This window comes from Salarias fasciatus, chromosome 23, assembly GCF_902148845.1.
Source record: "Salarias fasciatus chromosome 23, fSalaFa1.1, whole genome shotgun sequence".
NCBI lineage: Eukaryota > Metazoa > Chordata > Actinopteri > Blenniiformes > Blenniidae > Salarias > Salarias fasciatus.
The window spans coordinates 24671923-24693452 of NC_043766.1; the positions used below are offsets into that span (position 1 = coordinate 24671923).

The 21530-nt window shown below is 39.4% G+C and overlaps 3 protein-coding genes across 6 annotated transcripts in view; 1 reads left to right on the forward strand and 2 right to left on the reverse strand.

The window, feature by feature from the left end:
- Positions 1-233: 233 nt before the first annotated feature.
- On the reverse strand, positions 234-3780 carry pigc (phosphatidylinositol glycan anchor biosynthesis, class C). Its single transcript, XM_030083513.1, has 3 exons — positions 3713-3780; positions 2756-2987; positions 234-2676 (listed from the first exon to the last, which is right to left on the reverse strand). Exons 2-3 carry the CDS (start codon positions 2981-2983, stop codon positions 2020-2022), a joined length of 885 nt encoding a protein of 294 aa, XP_029939373.1. The 5' UTR covers positions 2984-2987; positions 3713-3780; the 3' UTR covers positions 234-2019.
- Positions 3781-5793: 2013 nt separating this feature from the next.
- tmed5 (transmembrane p24 trafficking protein 5) lies at positions 5794-9851 on the reverse strand. The gene is made up of 4 exons (XM_030083514.1): positions 9556-9851; positions 8843-8940; positions 8580-8760; positions 5794-8023 (listed from the first exon to the last, which is right to left on the reverse strand). Exons 1-4 carry the CDS (start codon positions 9742-9744, stop codon positions 7805-7807), a joined length of 687 nt encoding a protein of 228 aa, XP_029939374.1. The 5' UTR covers positions 9745-9851; the 3' UTR covers positions 5794-7804.
- A 1065-nt stretch (positions 9852-10916) lies between these two features.
- Positions 10917-21530, forward strand: part of suco (SUN domain containing ossification factor) — a 44727-nt gene continuing 34113 nt past the window's right edge. For all 4 annotated transcript variants that reach the window (XM_030083504.1, XM_030083505.1, XM_030083506.1 and 1 more), the window contains exon 1: positions 10917-11174. In XM_030083504.1, coding sequence (XP_029939364.1) covers positions 11122-11174 — 53 coding nt within the window. In that variant the 5' untranslated portion in view covers positions 10917-11121. The remainder of the gene's footprint in view (positions 11175-21530) is intronic.

Here is a 21530-nt window from a genome sequence, read left to right on the forward strand (position 1 = left end):
TCTGTATTAACAAAAGAAACAATAATACATTGACACAAACTAAAAAAAAAAAAAAAAACTAGAGGAGAATTTTAATTTGCCAAATCCAAACGTTGATCTGTTGTGCACTGTGAACTGTGCCTGGCTAACAGCTCAGGGTTCATCCATCCATCCATCAAACAGAAAACCATATATCAAACATAACATGCCTTATGATAGCATTTCAGTCGAATTTACTTTCATTTGCTACTTGTGTGTAAAGGTTTAGAGTTTGTTTGCTCCAAACTCTTGATCTCTGAAGATATCAGAAATTATGAAGTCCAAATTAGTTTGAATTCTAATTAAGTGTGAGCAAATGTATATGCATTAAGATTCATAAGGACACCCAGCAATACCACTTAAACAGCTGATGGTTTCAAGTGGTGGGTGTTTTTTTTTTTAATTCGTTATTTCCATCCATGCACAAACTCCATAGCACAGTAGTAGTAGCGGATGGCTCCTGCACAGGGAGAGCCCCTGCCTGCCCAGAGCACCAAGAGAGGAGATGCAGGCACGACACCTAGCGGCCAGTACTTGGAGCTGCATCCACACCTTGGGGCAAATAAGGAGTTTCCCGACTCCTCCTGAGACAAGAAGAAAGGATGGTGCACACTTGACAGCATCTCGTTTCGTTTTGAAAGAGAGACAACACGTTTCTGTAAAGTTGATCTTTTTCAAATACAATTTAATGTCACAGAATTCAAGAATATGCAGTGATTTCAGTGTCCTTCACAGTGCTAGACAGATGGCGGCATCAGTGGGATCAAGAAGTTTAATTCATTTCTGTCATTTTCTGGACGGTTTGTCCAGTCGTCTGACTGCCTGCAGAGCAGCACTGCAGCAGATGTTATGAGGCTGGTCAGGCTACACAGTCCAGCATCTTCTGTGTGACATTACTGGGAGTGGTAGAAATCTATTACAAGTCACATTGCTGTTATTCAGTAATATTTGGGGTATTTTGAGTATCTTTAAGTACCGTATGTAAATTTATTCAATCTTTATCTCTAAACTTGTCTTAATTTACTTGATTCACTGAAAAAAAATTAATTCTTTGAACAGAGAGAATATTTTTTCCAGCTTTTTACAAAACAGTTTAATTTCTGAATATATTGTCTGAGATATGCGTATCGAACAAATGTACATGAAAACAGAATCAAATAGACAACGCAGTTAATTTCAATTGAAAAGTAAAACTAACAAAAGTTTTCAAAAGGAGTGCTGTTCACTTCTTGACAACAGCACTTTCAATTGCAACTGAATACACTTCAGGAACTGTGATCACTTTTATTACAGTACGAATTAAATAACATAAACGTTCTTTATTAAAGTTGTTAATTAGGTAAATAAAAAAAATGTATCTCCCAAAGAGAGACAAAGCTTTAAAATGCATACATTTTAGAGTTGCACTGACTTTACTTATATTAAGCTTTTGTTGTAAAAAACAAAAAAAACAAAAGGTCCTGTGTTAGTATTTTATACTAGTAATAACACTGAGGAAACATTGCAACTTGATAATTAAATACCCCCTGGGATTTTTAAAAGGACAGAAATTTTCATTTGTGATGAGGTTTAGAGCCCTTCTTTATATTCAAGCCATTATGTTAAGACAAATATATTCATTCATTTATTCAACACCTACAACCAATACCCACAAATGTTCGTAACATAATTGACACCAAAGGTGTCCTGCCTCATAGTGTCTCCAGTATTCTTATTCAGCATTGCAAACAAGTTTAATACCAACTGTACAAACTCTGAGGTCAAAACATGGAAAACTGTTAGCAGCATCAACTTTAAAAAACATTTTCCTGTTCACTGCAAGAGAATGCCAACAGTTATGGCTGTCCACACAGATGTGCATTAAAATAACTGAGTTGAGATGTACAACACCAATAAAACTGCAGTCTGGCAGCACATTGACACAGTTGAAGCTCTCTGTTGGCTCATGGAATTAATGTCAGCATTATTTTTTTTTTTAAAGTGGTGTTTGTCTTCACTGTGTTAGTGAAGGAAGCGACTGAGATCCTCATGAATCTCTGCTTCATCCCAGGGTCCTTGGATGTTGTCCTTGTGCCGCTGCAGTCTAACAAGCAGCAAAGGACAGAGCAATGTCACACTCCCCAAAGCCAGAGCTAAGAGCACGGCTCCACCGAGCCACTGGGACCCCAGACCTCCCACTCCTCCGAGACATACTCCCACACACACCCCGGTGAACTGGCTCGGGGCATTTTCCCTCAGCCTCTGCAGTAGGCAGGGCCACAGGGCAAAGACGAGCAGGGCACAGCTGAGCATGGCAAAGGTGTGCAGAGTGCCCGGCAACCTGGAGGCCAAGCACACAGAAGCAAAGAGGGCAGCGTTTAGGGACAGACTGCCTGGAGGTGAGGGCTGGGCGTAAGGAAACGACACCAGATGCGCCAGCAGCATCACGGCAGACATGGCGTAAACAGTGTCGGTGCTCACTGACTCTGTGAGCGTCTTTAGAACTGGTGAGAAGCCAAAAGTGAAGGAGAGGAAAATCGTGGCACTCTGTAAATCGGCCAGGTGCGTCCGAGGCTCGCTGCACGACTCAACATGGGTGGACAACAGCTGGTGGAGCCCGTAACCCACCAATGCACAGATGAGGCTGGTCCACAGCAGTGTTTCAGGGGGCAGCAGACCCTGAGGAGAAAGCAGACACCAATGGTACATTTGTTTAACTCTGCAAAGACTTTCGATGTTGCAGACTATTCAGCCTTACCTGCTCCATGTAGAGCCAGAGGGTGATAAAAATGGCCACACAGGACAACTGCTGGCCCACAAAGCCTGCTTCCTTCACCACAGTCCAGTAGCGGTACTGCCGGATACCCTCATTCCTCCGAAGTTCCTCCAGGAACCGCTGGTCTACGTAGTTATCAGGAAAAGGCTGGCGTTCCCACAGCACTTTCCGCCAGGGCACAGCTGGTCCAGGGGCTCCATCTGGCCCCATACCCCTGTCACACATGGACACACACACATTTCTGTACAGACATGCTAAATCCACCCTGCGTCCTTCTTTTCCTACGTAGATTTCAAAACTATTGAAAGAAACTAAATTAGGAAGAGTGACTTATACTGGACAAAGTGACAACACTGTCCATGCATTTCAAAACTGGCGCCACAGATGTCAGTGAAGGAGTCTTGTAACTGGAAGTGTAGTCTGAAGGTTTGAGTTTGACTGCGTTCAGCCCTCAAGTCCCTCAAACCGCTCAGGTTGTGTCAGGTGGAATGAAAATTCTGAAACTTACACTGCATGTACAGAAGCAGAACAATTCACAAAGACTCTTTGCTAATGGAGACAGTGTTCAGTCAGACATGTGCAACAATCTGGATTGATATGGAACTTAAAACTTCATCCAATCTGTGATCAGCAGTGTATTTCACATCAGCAGAAATGCCGTCTGAACACAACCAGCCTCTGTCCGCGTTCGTAATATTTGAAGCTGATGAGATGTAGATTAAAAGTGAAGAAGTTTGTAAATGAATAAAAGCTGAGCGTCAGTGTCACGTGCAGTGTTTTAACTGATAAACAGATCTACTCTCAGCTGTTCGATCAACATGAATCTTTATACACTTCTATAAAATCTGCTATTCAGCTTCACGCATCTGTATCGACTTTGATGTGATGCAGATTAGATGGAATATTTAGAAAACTATTCCAGAAAAGATTTTTACCGACCTGGTTTGGATGTTCTTCAGCGTAGACGGTACACACTCATAACATTACCCCGGAAGTGAAGCGTCTCACTGCAGCCCACAGCGCCCCCTGCCGTCTGACTCTGTAACTGCAGCCCCAGTCAAATTCACCCTGGGATGTTAGGTGATCGTTTCAAGAATAAACACACTTCTATCTGTTATGTTTTTAATTGTTTTCCCTCCTTCCGTGCTAAATTCTACCATCACAAAGAACTATGCATGAAATATCCGAGATTGGCCTATAAAGAAGAACATGCACATTCAACATATTGCAAAGCCTGTTCTTCAAGGCCATGCTGACATTAACTCCCCGGTGTCCACTTAAAAAACAAAGAAACAACAAACCTTTAAGGACTTCAGAGGGCCCAAAAGTCTATAAGCTGACATTTTGCAGAGTTAGTTCCTATTTTCTCATCCCTATATTTTCAACTGAAATACTTGGAGACAGCTTGTCCGTACAGAGCATTTATGCATAATACATCCCTCTACAAATATCCTTAAAGAGATTTTGTGACAGTAATATTAAACTGGAGAACTCCAGAACTACATCTTTCAAGGGGAAGGGAGTTATTGTTCATCAATTTGACATCCTGAAAAACCTCCACTACATCTGGATCAGCACTACATTGTATAACGGGGTCATAAGTATCATGTATCAACGTGCAATGTTGAAACAATCACCAAAGACCAATAGCTAAAACGTTAATGTTCAGGAGTTCTCCTGGGGTGTATTCATTGTTTTTCTGAACACAACCCGATCCTGTACCTAAAGACTGCTTAATCATGAAATGTGTTCACCACTAGAGGGCACAACAGTTACAGCTACCCGAGGAGGTGAATCCTAAATAGGCATTATTATCAGGTGGATATGTACAAGGAAGTGTTGGATTTTCTGCAGTTGTCTCTATGACTGGATTATATGTTATTTTACAGTGGGAAGGATATGTTCTTGATTGAATCCTGTGAAAAATTATTCACAAGTAGTGACTGGAACATGCATTTATATAGCACTTTCCATAACAATGTTCACAAAGTACAATAAAACAAATGTGTTAAAAACTACTGAATAATTAAGTCATGAATGGAACTGCAATTATGAATAACCATAAATCAGTGAAAGTCCTATATAAAAAAAAGTGAGAGTATAAAGATGTATAAAGAGGAAACATGCTTTTTCTACATTGGAATTCTTTGGTAATAACAACCACAACAGCTCAGTCAGCCTTGGGACAAGCTGGATTACCTTTGCAAGTTTTGGTAAAATAACCCAGAAGTGACTTTTTCCCCAAATATTCAGAAATAGAAATAATCTCATTTCTTGTAAGAAGCCTTGATTGTGCAAAGCTGAAATGCAGTATCAGTTTTCCTTCTCCTTTATTTTGATGTCAGAATGAACAGTAATTATGAGTAGATTTTCAATATGTTAATGAAAAAAATAAAAGACTAGGAAATATGCAAGAACTATCAGAGATGGAATTGTTCATAAAATAAAAGTCATGATTAAATTACAATAAGATGTTTGTGTAACGCAAGTATTGAAAAACCTCTTGAGAAATTCTGCAAATGAAGGTTTGTGCATCAGGATTTTCACATGAATGTAGAAATTGTCAAATAATCAAGACATTGTTTCACCAGTACAATAAAAAAAATGATTCGGCTGTCAAAAACAGATTGGAATGTGGAGACGTGCACTGCTGAGATATGGATGCCTTGATCCCACACAACCCATTGTTGCTGTTGTTAAAGTTTAACAATGTGCTTTAGTTATTCACAATAATCCAAATGTAAATGATGGCTCCAAAAAGCACTTTACAGTCACTGCAGTGGTGTTGAACTGCTTTTACATTTCACTTATTGTGTAAAATTGTAACACTGGCATCTAAACTCAGGACTGTCAGAAATTGACATGTACATATTGAGGCATCCTTTGAATTTTGTTTCTCATTCATTCATATTTTGTCTTGAAGAATAATCGAAATTGGAATTTAACATGTAACATTTCACAGTGTAGCAGATTGTTGGATATGCACAAAACAACACAGTGTTCAGAAAAAGTTAGGGATCTTTATTTATACACATTTAGAACTACAGGACATTTGGAGAATAAATATCACACCATGTTCCCTCCCACCTCCCTGCTCCAACATGACTGTAAAAATATTTCGCACTGTGGCTGTTGAGTCACAAACATAAATAATTTCAGTAACACAGAAATACTTTAAAATTGTTTTAAAAAAAATCTTTTCAGAATTTTAGCCATTTTACAAAATAGGATGTTTATTTTTTTTTAATTAATTCATTATTTTTTTTTAAGACTTTCAGAAGATCAGCATAAAATATTCCAATGCTAACGGCCCCAAGACACCAGCTGAACAGATTGGTGAGGAGTAGCCCTCAGTGCTACTGTGTTGGAGCAGATTATTGTTCTTTCTCCCAATCGTAAGAAACACAAAACAGTGACATAAGTGAATACTGTACGGCAAAAACGATAAAATTCCAAAGAATAACACCGTAAAGTTTGATGACAAGTACTCGCAACAAAAGGCTTTGTGAATGATAAAGGCTTCAACTCATGGTTTCTATTTTACAGCATGGGGTAAATTTACATGATGCACATGGCCTTCCAGTGCTGGACCCGAGCAGCCAGGTTTCAACTAAAGAAATGCAAAAAAAAAAAAAAAAAAAAAAAACAATAACCAGAAACGAAAGATGATTTTAACAGAATGTGTGGCTCCTTCACCCACATGTCTGAAAAAGCAATGACTCCCCCACACAAAAAAAGCCTTCAATCAAAAAAGTCTGGTTTTGTTAATACTTCAAGAAAATGGGTTGTACTGTGGCATCAGAGGCAGTGCGATGATCACATGTTAGTTTGTAATGTTGTCTTAAAAAATATGAATATCAGATTAAATACAAAAAAAAAAAAAAAAAAAAAGATTTCTAGATTTACAAAAATGCAGACGCTGCCAAGGCATCGGATGGCTTGTGCATATTCAACTGAGCAGTGCAAAGTGGTAGTGGTAATGACCTTCCAGGTGTCAGTAAAGCTAGAAATAGACTTCTGTCACTAGAGACAGGCAGGCTCAACATCTTCTCCATAAACTCTTTATATACAGTCTATGATCTTCACAAAGTAGGCGCTGTAACCAGACACCCACCAGCAGCCATGAGACAGGAACAGGAGTGTGGCAGCGTTGGCAGCCGCGTCCATCACAAGTCCACAAATCATAGCAGAAGACAGTCAAGGAGTAGTCACTATAAGAACCAGACCTTTACCTTTACTCCATTAGCTCTTGGGTTCCAAAGAGCAGCATTAGCAGCACAGTCCCACCTGGACACCAAAAACTTCAGCATTGGCATGTGGAAGCGAAATGTGACTAAATTTGAACAACTTTGTGGCAATAAGGTAAATACAGAGGAACTGACAGACGGACAAAGCCAAGAACAAAATCCAAAATGTTTTTAAATTACAGGCAGATGGCATGCTGATAGACTACCACACCTATCTGGAAAATACACATTTTCTGGACTCCATTAAAAAACATGTTTTCCATTAGTTAATCATAAGCAAGGGATTTAGGGTAGTACTCAAACATATTATAAGATATAAAAAAAAAGGAAAATTCTGCGTTGGCCACAGGTCTGTTGATTTCAAGCTTTGCTAGAAAAATATTTGCCTCCTAAACCTGCATGTGGTGGCTTTTTATGTAAAGACCTACAACATCGAAGGATGACGATGAAACAATGTACAAGTTTGAAAGAGAGAAAGAAATGCTTTCCCTGTAAAAAAAAAAAAAAAAAGGAGTTGTGAGTAGAGGGGTTGATGGTCACCAGTTCTTGTTCTAAACTAGGCATTTCCATTGTCCCTCAAGCTTCCAGTGTACAGAAGGGTACAGCCAAACCTGTGGTGAAGTAGTTCTTAATAAATGTCTGTTTGCTAAATGTAATCTCTGCAACACACACACGTGTAGAGATGACATTTTCTGTTGAAATTCTTTAAAAAAGGGGGATCACTTGGAAAATCCATTCTGTGCACATGATAGTTTCTCCTCTTCTTTCTCCACTTGAAATGATGTTATGTGCGAATTTTCCTTTTATCATCAAATAGGGAGCGAAGCAGATAGACTTGAACGGAAGATACCATAACCATGACAACAAGATTGATCACTGACCAAAGGTTCACCCTGTCAAAATTACTCTCCTGGAGGTTTCGATCGCGAGCCTCAAATGCTCGCAGCACTGTCTGGATTTGCACGCTCTTGACCAGCCGAGCTTTTACATTGTTGATGGTGTCCTAAAAGAGAGAGGACAAGAAATTCAGGCTGACAGCAATTAACCTAACGTGGAATAAAGAGATTGAAATCAGGTTATTCTAACATTAACAAGATTTCCATCTGATCATGGAGCAGAGCTCAGCAGAAAGGATCACTAAAGGTTAGATGGCTACAACAAGTGTTTTGATTCTTGTCTGAGAGACAAACTTCCTCAACAGCTTGAGAACACATTTCCTACAAAGCAATGTCGTCGTAACTTTGAAATGAGGGTTATTTCTGGTTGAGGGGTGGTGCAGGCTGCTGTGGCGCAAGCTAAAACAATTGGCTGTCCTCAGCCAATAGGTGAAAGTTCACGAGTAACATTGTCTATTCTTGTGACATTGCCTGTGTGTGATTTACTAAAAGATATTTTGCTGGCACTCTGTTGACACATTGTCCAGTTCCATGTCATACAGTCAGACACATGTCACAAACAACGTGTCACGACACAAATCACTTTTAAGGAGTGCTCTTTGGGTTAAAAAGGCTTGAAATAAATACAAGAAAAGATCAGGAATGTGTGGACAACACCCTCACCATTATGTCTTCCAACTTCATGTCCAAAATATCTGTCCCATGGACGTACTCCTTCCAGTCATCAGGGTCTTCATCTGTATCCATGTTGTCCAGAATCAACTCAAAGAAGATTAGCTTTTCCGAGACGGTACTGAAGGTGTTATCGAAGCAGAACATGTAGTCTCCATCCTCAGTTTCTAAACTAAAAGAAAAAAGAAAAATGTAAAATATTTTGTTGTGACAAATGCATCAATATGAACTGTATGCTGATTTAAGGTGCTTACGTGTGGACACCGTCAGACTTTCGGTGGTCACTGAACAGCAGCTCCCCAGAGGGAGAGGAGATGAAGAAATCTACATCAAGGCCTGCACCATCTAATACCTGTCAATGACAGAGGATCAAAGGAGGCAAGAGGCAAATGAAATCGAGAAAATAGAACACAGAGTAGAGTTTATGTTGCTATACAAGTTTTGGTAGACTGAAGTTTAATCAGGAAGAATTAAGTGGGAGGAATGCCATTTTTACTTTCAAGGCCTAACTTGTCATACCTCGAGCCTGGCTACGCTGTCCTTTCAGGAAGATTCTACATAATGTATGAAAAAAAAACTGGGATGTTTTCTAAGTGAAATTAACTCAATGATAACGCCTATTTTTTTTTCCAAACAACATGAAAAGATTATTCCTTAGAATTTGCCCAGTAAAAAAAGCCAAATTGTGGACTCCACTATGTGAAAACTTGTACATAGTTTTGTTTGCCACAAAAGCTGTGCAGAAACAAAAACAGCAATACAACAACTCGTTTGTTTAAGTTCCATACGTGAATAAAAAGTAGAGATTAATAACAAGGATAAACCAACAAGTTAACAGGGCGTGAGGCTATGTCCGTGTTGACCCCCCTGGAGTGAGTTACTGATTAGACCTGCACTTTCACTTCGCACTGCTAACTCGGTAGTCTGGTTAAAAATGACTTGAGTGTTTATTTTTATTTTTCTTGACCTGATATTCTATCTCCAGAGAAGCGTCCTTCTTCATGGTCTGGTAGAAGCACTCCTTTCGGCCGGCAGGTAGAGTGAATGTGAAGTCGCTGTCCAGGGACTGAGAGAAGGACGCCAGCACCACAAACCTCTCCGACACTAAAGTAACGAAAACGGACAGGAGGCACAGAAATACCCGGCCCAGCTCCATACTGAACCCCGCGAGCCTGACAACGGAGAGCTGCTGCTGGAGAACCAGGGACCAGAGACCAGGAACCGGGACCAGGCGGTCGATGAGCTGGTTTTGACCAAAGTTGACTTCTGTTGAAATGCTTTCACTCAGTGCTAAATACAGTTCAGGACCCCGCCTGGCCGAAAAAAATAAATAAAATCAGCTGTCAATACGCCAGAATAATTTACATTTTTATTCACAAGTTGTAACTTTTGAGTCTTGTGCGGTATATTTTAATTGAGACGGAATACAAGCAATTAAAAATGATCAGGCACTATTTACGCGCCTTGCTTATATTGCATTATGGGTAATGTAGTTTTTAAGCCGCGATGCCTACAACTAAATAAACCAAAAGTGTTATCAAAAATATTTTAGAGACAAACGTATCATTGAAAGATGCCTCTAAACAAAGTTTAAAGAGCAAAACAGGATTTGCAGCCCATGTATTGACTTAATAAGTGGTATGGCCATCTATTTTTTAGAGAGCAACAGATAACTGCTTCATTCTGTCGATGGTTTTAAAGGTTGATTGTTACATAAATAATGATATATTATATATTATTCCATCTTTCTTAATAATTGTCGAAAATACTTACAAGATCTTGTTTTATTAAATGTAGTGAGATGTAGGTTAATTTTCAGAGTCAATTAAACATCATATTTGCAACAAAAATTATACACTGGCCAATGACTATTGCTGGTATTTGAAAACATCAAAACATGTGATGTTTGATGGATTTTTAAAGGCATTTTGCAACGTCGAAGTCCAAAAGAACACCGTGTTCACTTTCTTTCAAGGTTTTACAAGCACACACACAGAGAGAGAGAGAGTTATGATCGACTGATCTGAGTGGGAGTGGAAAAACAAAGCATCCTCCAGGTATTCAAACTGGCACGTTGCACAAATGTTATTATTATCATTATTAGAATTAACTTCAATAGTGAACGCTGAAAAATTTTCGCTCAGCAGCACGTCTCCTTCCACAGTAACCAGCCCTCAGTGCAGGGGGCGGGGCTACTGAATGAAGCGCCGTGTTGCTACGTCGTTCCTGATTGGTCCACGGAAGCTGAACGCTGCGCTGATTGGTTGGACTTGGAGCTTGGATTGAACATAGCAGGAGCCATGCACTAATCAACAGCAGTAGTACTGAGGCTGATAAGGAAGCGTACGGTGTTCTCGCACAATGATGATTTGTGCTTTTTAAGTGTAGGATTTACACTCAGAACAGTAGTCTTTTCATTCCTAGTTGAGACGAGTCCTCAGCCGACACAGAGCTTGTCCTCGCTGTCTTTTGTAGCCGTGAGTGATCAGAGAAAACCCCAAAGAGCGAGGATGTTGGTCCCCGCGGGAAGATAATGAAGAGGCTGCGCGTTTTGTTGGTGTGCCTCATTGTAGCTCTCCTCTGCTGGTAAGCTTGACCCGACATCTCCATTCACGGCTCCGGTCACGCGTCAAGCAAGTTTATGTCATGACAGCGGCTCCCCAGCCCTTCATAACCCGGGTCTGGTCGGTTACGTCGCTTTACTTGAGGTCTTTTGCCGCATATTGGTCAGTGATGAGTGGGAAAACATCCCTGCTACATAGCTACATAGCTATCACCTTGTTACATGCGTAACTATCACCTTGTTACATGCCATTTTGGTATGTTTACCTTGACCTGCGGCTCAGAAGCAGGGCTTTTGCTGGTATTTGTCACAAACGAGCAGTGATGTTTGTATGAATGATTTTAATCGGGTACGGTGAGCCAGCTGTTGAATAGCAGCACAGTTAGCCGACCCAAAGCAGTGAAGTTGGGGCTGTGATGGCAATGGTTACTTGTCCGCTGGATGGTGAACAGACAGCTCTTGAAAGAATAATTTGCTTCAATCTACGAGGTTTGCACATTTAATTTATTGCCTACTGCTCTGATAAACTGTTGCATTGTCATTGGTTTGTCACAGGGCAGACACAGCTAAAATGATGCACCGAAATAGCTTCACTCCTCTGTGTTACTGATGTAAAGTCAGAATTACACGCATATTGGAGTAAAATCACAATGAATTCAAAATGAAGGGATGTGAATACAGGAGGATAACATTGGTTTTTTCTTACCTATCATTAAGTTTATGCACAACTGAGTACAAACTAAAGAAAAACAAAGGGCCAAAGAATCAAGCATTTAACGTCATTATTCTGGCAGAAATGCAACTTCATGATGTGCTATTGCATGCGAATGCTTTGTTCTCATATAATAATAATAGGTTGCAGGAAGCAGCCCTGGCAGATTAACACTACCGATGAATTTGTTTAATCTCAGAGGCACGAAGCAGGTAACAATACGCAGGGTTTATGGAATAGGATTAACAGTGCAGCTAACATGCCACCTTCATCCTGTTTGGTGACTCAGGAGCGGCTATATCCAGCCAGTTGCTTGCAAGGAATTGTTTTTCACCTTTCTTCTGGCTGCTTTCAGTGACTTCTGTTTTTATTTTGTAAGCTGTGTTTTATGATAGCATTTTATACTTTTTTTTCTTTTCTTTTAGGGGGGGGGGGGGGGTCTTCAAAATGATAGGGTAGATTAGTAGCTTTTGAAAAGTGGCATTGAAAAAAAAGTCCACCAAATGAGCTTTTCCAGAAGACATTGCTCCTGATGTGTATTCACTTACTTCCTTATGTTTGTGGGGAATAATCTTCCTTCTTACCTGAAGTTCCTGGTTACTCTAGTCTTAAACAGGCCCGGTTTTTGTTTCTCTTTATCCTCATACCATTTCAACTCATCCTTTATTGATCATGCCAGGGATTTGTGTTATGCAGTGTCCTCATTAATAAGTGAAAATTCCTTCACTACATCAGCCAGTGAAGGACTATAATCAATTTAGCGTCTAAAAAAAATCTGTGCAATATTTTTATAGATTAAAAATAAGGAGGACTCTAAATTACAGTGATTATTAAATCAGCTCTGACATTATCACCCCTATGTTTCCCTGTAATTCATGACTTATCCACAGATTGGGTTATTTTTATGGATTTTGTGTTTCGTGCATATTGGCCTTAATGCATCCTTCTTCTAGAAATATAAGAAGCAAAAAGAAAGGCAACATGGAAGCGTATGCTGAAATATCTTGCAGTCTCTGAGAGCACTATTTGACTTAAACTTGGCCTGTCAGCTTTACAAGTCTGAAACAGTCATGCACTTCTTCACTTGTACCTACAAACCATCTAATGACCATGCTCCAACACACACAGACTTCATTACTAATGCAAACCCTTTTTAACGTTCCGTTGTCGGCCTCTCACTCCACCGTGCCAACTCTCACACATCCCAGGAGGGAAGAGAGGAATGGGGAAAGCAATACTTGCTGTAATCCAATGGTTTCCAAGGCAGCGGTGATGTTAGGCCCTGAAAAGAGGCTCTGTTTTGCGAGGCTGATGGCAAACTGGCATAGTGGAGTTGCCTTGACTCAACTGATGACTGGTTTTTTAAATCACCTTGTGCTGCTTGCGGTTAATGATAGCATTTCTCCTTCAGATTCCATGGTTTTATTTCTTGCATTGATGTCCTTTGTAATGCTCTTGTTGCTCATGCTCAGTCTTATGTAGATTGAAAGAGACAGCAGTTCTCTATGTATGTCATGCTACCCCTTCACTCACATAGTCAGCAACAGGGCTCTTACTGTGTGCACGGTAATGCTACCTCAGGCTGTTGACATCAGCATTGCTGGAGAGAATGTGTGCTTGTGCTTTTCAGTCTGTTTTAGTGAGGGTGCACATTTCCAGCCAGGCTAATTATCAGTTATGATCATATACCACAGACATATTATAGCTCCTCCTCATTCAGATTTCAACTTTAAGTGCTAAATTACAGCATAGTGGGAAGTGTTGGCACTTTTTGCAGGTTGCAAACAGGCTTAACTGGTTGGAATTATCTCAATTTTCTGTCTTTATGCCATATGTACACATACAAACACGTTCGTGCACACATATGGTACTGCCCAAAATTCATACTTTGATATTGTTTCTCAAAATGTTAATACATGATAAAAAATATTGGGTTTTTTTCCCCACTAATCTGGGCCAAATTCACAAACAAGCTGCAATACAGGTGTTTTAATTAACCACCAGATGCACAAAATAATTGTGAATTCTCCACTGAAATGGCGAAAAGAAGTGACATGCATTAAACAGAAAACATGTTAGCACGGTTTAAGTTGAGTCAAACTCTTTTTAGTTCAGGTGGAATCTAGAGAGGGTCAGACCAGTGAAGTGACGGCACAAGAAAGCACAAAAATGTATTAATCCAATCCAAATGTTGTAGTGCAAATTATGACAATACGTGCATGAAAATATATCTATAAAATAAATACCATTTCAACATCATGCACTTTTAAACTTTGTATCTGCGGCAAAATGCAGTGAAATGTCTCTTTCAATCTTGCAACAACTAAAAATGCAACAGTGACCCAACTACGCGTGCCGCACACCTCACCGGCCGGATTGGAACCTCTGGCATCCCTGGTTTAGCCCACGGACCAGATGTTAGACCCAGCTGACCACAATGACAGAAACACGAAGAGAATGTTCTCTCCTGTCCGAGGTTGAAACTTTTTTTTTTTTTGTTGCGTTCTCTGCAGATTGTTTTTCTGCCCAGTGTCAGATGGGTGAATTCTCCAGATAATCTGTAAAAGTCACCCACTTGTGTGTGATTTGCATGATTGGCCAATATGTGTGCTAATTCAGGATCCATCATTTGCGCAGCACAATCGATGGATCACGCTCATCACCCAAAAGCACTGGACCGAATTTTAAGAAAATGTTGATGTATTGCCCAACCCTTCATCAAGCATTGTAAAACTCTCAAATATTGGAAAACAATCACATAAGGTTGGATATATGGTAAAAATATGAAAACTCCTATCTTGATCCTTTTCTTCATTTCAGTTGATATTAATGTATGCCAACATATTTAATAAATGACTGTTTTTGTCCATTTTGAATTTTCAATTACTCCTAAGTGAGATTTGAAAGTTTCGGAAGAGTAATTTTTATGTAAATTTGTATTTTTTGTCAAAGTTAAATATAACACACTATGCAACTATGTTCCATCCACCGGATTGGTTCAGCAAAGGGCATCTCTCATTATCATTGGCTGTTCTTATTGTCTGTCAAGGCATAAACAAATGCAATTCATAAAAAAGTTTATTGATCTTGTTTCATGTGTCTATTGAGGAGAAGTTATTTTGCGATATATATATATATATATATATATATATATATATATATATATATATATATATACATATATATATATGTCATTTTATTGCCCAGCCCTATGTCGTAGGCTTTTCAAGCAAAGGTGTCCTGTGTTTTGTTCTGTGTCATAGTCCTATTAGTCTCATCGCCATCAGAAGATTATTGTTATGTAACATGATTAACACTCGTCAGAAAAGTCTTCAGCTGGGCGACCACATGAATTTCTTCACTTATACATACTTGTTCATCATCCAGTGTCTATCAAAACAATTTTGATAGTGTTAATATCTACTAATTGCCTGGTTTTGTTTAGTTATCTTGTATACACTAAAATCTTTAATGGGATTGTTTTAATTCAACTTTTGAGACCAAAATATGTGTTTTAGTAAAGTTTACACTGTATCTTTTGACACAAAAACACTAAGACAGCAGCAAAGGTTTTGCTCTCCAACCTGTTTCCTTTCTTGACCCTCAGTAGATCAGCTATATAAGATTTCACTAGCTGCCAGATCTCAATTCACAGCTTTAACTGTTGAGCTGCTCTGGGTGTGAGGCTCTGTTGTGGAGGCAGATTAGACGGATATTTAACAGAAAAAAACAACAGAAAGCCAACCATACGTTAACAGATTCAAGAAATTGCTGAAAATACCCCCAAACGCACACTCTGTACACAAATACTCACACTTTGAAGCCTAAAAATGCACATTTATTCATTGTGGGCATCACTGTCTGAATAAATGTCGATCAGTTGCTGAAGGACAATGTCCACACACAGTTCCATTGTTTTTTTTAATTCTGAATTTATTATTCCAAATTATATAATTCAGAATTAAAGTATTCTCCTTTGCGCTTATATACGAAAAGTAATTCAAAAATAAGATTTACATAAAAAGCAGGCTTATTTGCCTTTATTTCATTCCACTTTAACTCTGGGGTTGGGAAGGGTTCTGAACGGACAGGGGGCGGAAGTGACGCAATTTCCAACTCCAGTTCTTGTGTGTGTGTGTGTGTGTGTGTGTGTTTTTTTCTTCCTTTCTCGATCACATTTTTTGGTACAGCATTAAAAAGGTCTGCACTTTTATGCTTCATCTACTCTTTCCATTCTATCTGTTACTTCTACAGCTCCCATTAAATAAATTGTCTGTACGAGTTCAACGCTTGCTCTGGGCGGCCATCTTGGAATATACGCATCTTAGCAACAGGACAAGTGAACGAGCATGTGAAGAACGACCAGATTTAACTTGAAGCGAAATGAAGATAGAAGAATTCTGCTTTAAAATCAGAATAAACCAGTCATTTTGTTCGGAATGAAGTTAAATTCGGAATCATCATTTTTCATTAGGAATTAAGTCAATTTAAAGTGAAAATAACTTTCATTTGAAATCAAAGGGGAGTTAACTATCTTGTGTAAACGTGGCCAATTTGGTGCTGAACCAAGGGAGGGTATAGCCGCAGCACACTCGGGTTAAAAGAACTCTTTGTCCTGTCTGTGTCAGAAGTTCCCTTTTTGAGGCAGTTGTTACATAAGATCTTTTCTTGGTTTGCCCCCTGCAAGACTGACCAGTCACTGATAGCACTTGCTTACATTTTCCACTGGCAGACACTTACACCACCTGCACCAGACACACAGAGTAAAGGACAACGAGTGTGTGTTTTGGGCTCGTTCCACTGTGAAAGGACAGGTAGCTTGGAAGGTGAACGAGGAGGCTAAAATCCTGCCCAAGAAGAAGAGTTCTTTTTCTTGAAGCTTAAAGCCTCCCAGCTATTCATTACATCTAGCCGGCTTGTTGTAACTTTTAAAGAGTTGCCGTTCCTACAGTGATTTACAGCGCGTGTGTCCATGCACGTGCTTCTTTTCCCCCTCTCCCCTCTCTCCTTCAGTCTGTCTTCATTATATGACCTTTTTATGTATATTCTAAAGGAAATGTAAGATATTATCAACATAGATGCAGATTCATTTTGGTTATGTATAGTACGTAATACATAAGTAATACATAAGTACGTAAGACATAGTGGCTAAGTCTTGGCCATTAATTCCCTGGGTTTACTCTCCTGTTCATCTATCGTACATTGAGGTTCTTGACGATCAGTAATAAAATAAGTTTTTGAGAATTTCAGTGAACAGAATTCATTTGGAAATATATCACCAATGGAGTGCTATTTTAGGATTAATAAACACATGAGGAAAAAACAGACACACACAGCTTATAGAAGTGTATGTTCAGTTACTTTAATTGATGACTTATTTCTGTGTCGTTTACCAGAGTAACTTTCTCAGCTAACATGAAGCACATGTCAGCTGTCCTTTCAGTGACTTACTGGGTCTCTGTTTTTTCGACATGGGACTTTGTGGTCCTCAACTAAATCGATTTAATGTATGAAACACAAATAGTCAGGATATCACACGATTAATAAAGAATCGATCATTTTAAACTGACCGTTCAGTCATAAAATTATGACGGTCAGCGGATAGTTAAATGACAGATTATGTTGCGAAGTTGTTTGGTTAAGGATGAGGTGTGATCACCTTTCTGATAGTTTTATTATTTTATTGGTAAAATAAACCATTGCTCTTATAAATTGTTCATAAATTCATGATAGCCAATTTGATTGTTGATGTAGCAGTTTTTTTAACCAATGTTACAAAGTATTTCAAAACAAATTAACACATTGGTTAATATATAATAACTTTCCATCCATCTTCTATATTGAGTTGCAGGGTGCTGGAGTAGATCTCAGTTAACAATATGTAAACACAGGGAACGCCCTGGACAAGCCAGTGGTTCATCACCATGCAAAAACAGAGAGGCAGACAACTACACATGCATCCGATTCAGATTCAACAGATAATCCCAAGTGTTTTTGAACACTAGTAGGAAATCGTATCTGGAGAAAAATACTACCGAACTTTGAAACAGACAGCTTGGCCTGGACTCGAATCCATTAATACTGCTGTAAGGCTAGAGTGCAGAAAATTCAACCACTGTTTGGCCGTACGTTATAATAATAATAATAATAATAATAATAATAATAATAATAATAACAGGTTAAAATGAATGAAACGACAAGGCTTGAGTCAATGGTTCGGGGATATAGGAAAGTGCAAGACAAATTAATGCTTCAGAAGTGATTAATAAAAGAGACCGGAGACTTTAACGAGGCTCAGAGTCTAGAGACCTCTGCAACTTAGAGTTCATTGTTCTGCTGTTGTTGTAGCAGGCCTCGTTGTAGCAGGATTTAAGCACTGTGGGTTGGCAGCTCTAGTTCTATGTGAGGAGACAGAGCTGGGCTGGCACTCCACTGCACACCATTGTTCCAGGCCACGGAGACTGATCTGAACACAGACCTCTTCTGCCTGGCGGCCTTCCTGTGCCCAAGCTGCAAGAGGCTTGTATATGCTAATGCTCTACACTGGCACTCTTTTAGCAGTCAGAGCAGGCTTACACCTTCACAATAAGATGAAAATGCATACACCAGTGAAAACAATCTACATTCTTACTTTCCTTCCGTTTTAGTTGTACATTTTCTCAATCATATGCAGTGCAGTACTTGTGAAATACCATCAGTGGCAACAGAATAGTAAGTTAAGAACTTGATGTTACTAGCTACATCTCAAGCTCAGTGCATATCGTCTTATTTTAACAAGTTTTGTCTCATTACCAATGACACTCCTTTCGCTTTTATGTTGAGGGAAAAACTTGTTTGCCAATTACTGTCACTCACTGTAAAAAAAAAAAAATCTTCCGAGAACAGGTATCCCTGAGGTGAGGTTTGAAAACAGGCCAGTAACTGGAAGCTCTGTCAGTGGTAGAAAAACAAATTCTTAGTGAACAATATAGGGGTGGAGATTATAAGGGGATTTTGAAGGAGGTGTTCTGTGTTGCTAAACATAGCGTCACCACATGTGTTTGCTTGTTTAGAAAGAGGGCATGGCAGATTGAAAAGTTTGCATTGACTTGGATGGTTGAGTGTTCACTCCAAACTTCTTTAGTTTACCCTGTTCTGGTTGTGCAGTAAACACATTCTCAGTTTTTTTTTTTTTTTTTTTTTTTTTTTGGTTGGTTATACTGTGTCTCCAAAAGGTAAACATGAACTTTTTCCTCCTGTCGTGCATATTTGTCATTGCTGGATACTGTATATCCTCCAAGTGGGTCAGATCAGGACTTTTCTTCCCTCATGAAGAAAGACACCATAGTTTTCTCCCCTGAAATTGCTCCACTTTCTTGTCATCCCTTCCCCCTCTTCCACTTACTGCTCTTTACTGTTTACCTTGCACAGCGCCCGACAGGCTCTCATGCGTGAACTGTGTGCGTCTGAGTCCTTTTCTGTCTTTCGTTGTGCAGTTTCGTCTTTTAAACACAGGAAATCTCTATCCTTCTTTATGGATACCTTTAAACTTTCCAGGAAAGGGAGGGCAGTTCACAGGAAGAAGCCCTGTCTGTAGGTGGCACATGTGACAGCTAAAGAACATTGTGTACTAAAGCCGACAGAGGCACGCTTTGTCAAAGCTTCTGCACAAAGACAATGCAGTGCCATCAAGTCTACTTTCCCCTATGGGCCTGTTAAATGCAAAGGCTTACATTACACTCTGAAATCATTGCATGTGTAGTGGACATCAGAATCAAGAACGCAATAAATAATCAGAAGATGGTTGTAAGTTGTTGTTGCTGACCAAAATATATTGTTTATTTCAGGTTTCAGTGTTTTTCTTCCTAAAAACGCATTTTGTTACTGTCTTTAAAAGACGGTGTTTATGTTTGAGTACATATTGGGAAATGTAATTAATTCACCATGTTGCAGTGACTTTGTAAACTGTGCTTTAGTGAACAGTTGTCTTGTTTTTGTTCTCATGCTGTGTCTGCTGATGTGCATACAGACAAAGAATACACGTGTATTGTTGTATCCACTCCCTCCTGCTGCACCTCACTGGCAAAGTGGCTTTTCCTATCCAATTACATTATGTCACATGACTGCATCCTTCGGTCCCATTGTCCTGGGTCTGTGTTCCCGATGTCATCTTCCCATGCCTCTTTGATCCCCGTCTGACTGGGAATGCTATGACGAGCCTTTTGTCCAGCTCAGCATGGAAGAAAATATGTTCGACCTAATACTGCTTCCAATACATGTAGAGCTATAATGTGAAATTTAAATGTGTAAATGCATAGCATTGCTGACTCCGCATGTCAGCAATGCTATATGGATAACTTCCCCAAATTCACCCAGATGATAAGGTTACATAAGTAAGCCACATAGCCATATGTGCTCAAACTTGGTATAATTTAATCTTCACCATGAATATATTTGGCAGGTATTAGCCATTCTGCTCCAACCCAATTCCCCAAGACACACACTTCCATGGAATATTATGATTGTCATTAAACAAAAGAATGAATTGCAGAGCAGTACTGTATAATTAAAAAGTCAATACACAACTATTCAACAGGAGTCGTGATAAATAGCCAGCATGTTATACTTTGCCATGGTAATGTCTAAAAGTGTCTTATTGTGGTCATATTATGAGATTAGACTCATTATATGAAGGAGTTACAGAGCTGTCCAGCTGTAAAGATGATTAGAATCCTCAAAAAAGTTTATTTAGAAAATGTTTTGTTTATTCTTACCCTCAAATAATTTGATTGAAAAACAACAGTATTGTTTGGTCTCTTTTAAAATGTAAGTGAAGAGATAATCTTTACTCTCGACTGACACTCTCTCAGTCACATGAGTGTTAAGTTATATTTACCCAGCTTGGTTCCATAGTTGTGTTTTAGGCTCTATTGGTTGTCTGAATCATTTCATTAGTATCTGTAGACAAACATTTGAATCTTTTCATTAGCTTTGTCAATGAGCTGCAGTATGTGAAGTCTACTGTAGTGGACCAGGATCATTTCTAAATAGAGGTGTGTGTGTGTGTGTGTGTGTGTGTGTGTGTGTGTGTGTGTGTGTGTGTGTGTGTGTGTGTGTGTGTGTGTGTGTGTGTGTGTGTGTGTGTGTGTGTGTGTGTGTGTGTGTGTGTGTGTGTGTGTGTGTGTGTGTGTGTGTGTGTGTGTGTGTTCTCGTATTTCTATCCTTGTTGGGGCCAAATGTCCCCACAAGGATAGCAAAATGTGGAACGACGTGCCTTGTGGGGACCTTTTTCCGGTCCTAAGTAGGAGAAACAGTGTTTTCTTGACCATGTTGTTGTTACTGAAAAAAGTAAAAGTGCAAAAACATTTCTTTAGGGTTAGGCTTTGTTGTGGTGTGGGTTAGGGTTAGGGTAAGGGTCAGGGTTAGGGGCTAGACATGAATGGGAGTCAATGGACGGTCCCCACGAGGATAGAAATACGAGACTGTGTGTGTGTGTGTGTGTGTGTGTGTGTGTGTGTGTGTGTGTTCATTCAGACTGCATCCTGGAGAAAGGCTCCTGTGTAAATCTTAAAGCATTTATTTGCGTCAGAGCACTGGTGCTGTCAAAGAGAGATTCTTCCACATGAGAAAAGTAAATAGACCTTACAAATATTATTAACTAGTGTGACACAAAATGATCTTTCAACTG

Excerpts from the sequence above, each read along its gene's own strand:
- pigc (XM_030083513.1), bottom strand. The coding sequence starts at position 2,983 with ATGGGGCCAGATGGAGCCCCTGGACCAGCTGTGCCCTGGCGGAAAGTG. Across the intron at positions 2,677-2,755 it reads TCTGGCTCTACATGGAGCAG|GGTCTGCTGCCCCCTGAAAC; the intron begins GTAAGGCTGAAT and ends CTTTCTCCTCAG.
- tmed5 (XM_030083514.1), bottom strand. The coding sequence starts at position 9,744 with ATGGAGCTGGGCCGGGTATTTCTGTGCCTCCTGTCCGTTTTCGTTACT. Across the intron at positions 8,941-9,555 it reads CTCTGGAGATAGAATATCAG|GTATTAGATGGTGCAGGCCT; the intron begins GTCAAGAAAAAT and ends TGTCATTGACAG. Across the intron at positions 8,024-8,579 it reads TGAAGTTGGAAGACATAATG|GACACCATCAACAATGTAAA; the intron begins GTGAGGGTGTTG and ends TCTCTCTTTTAG.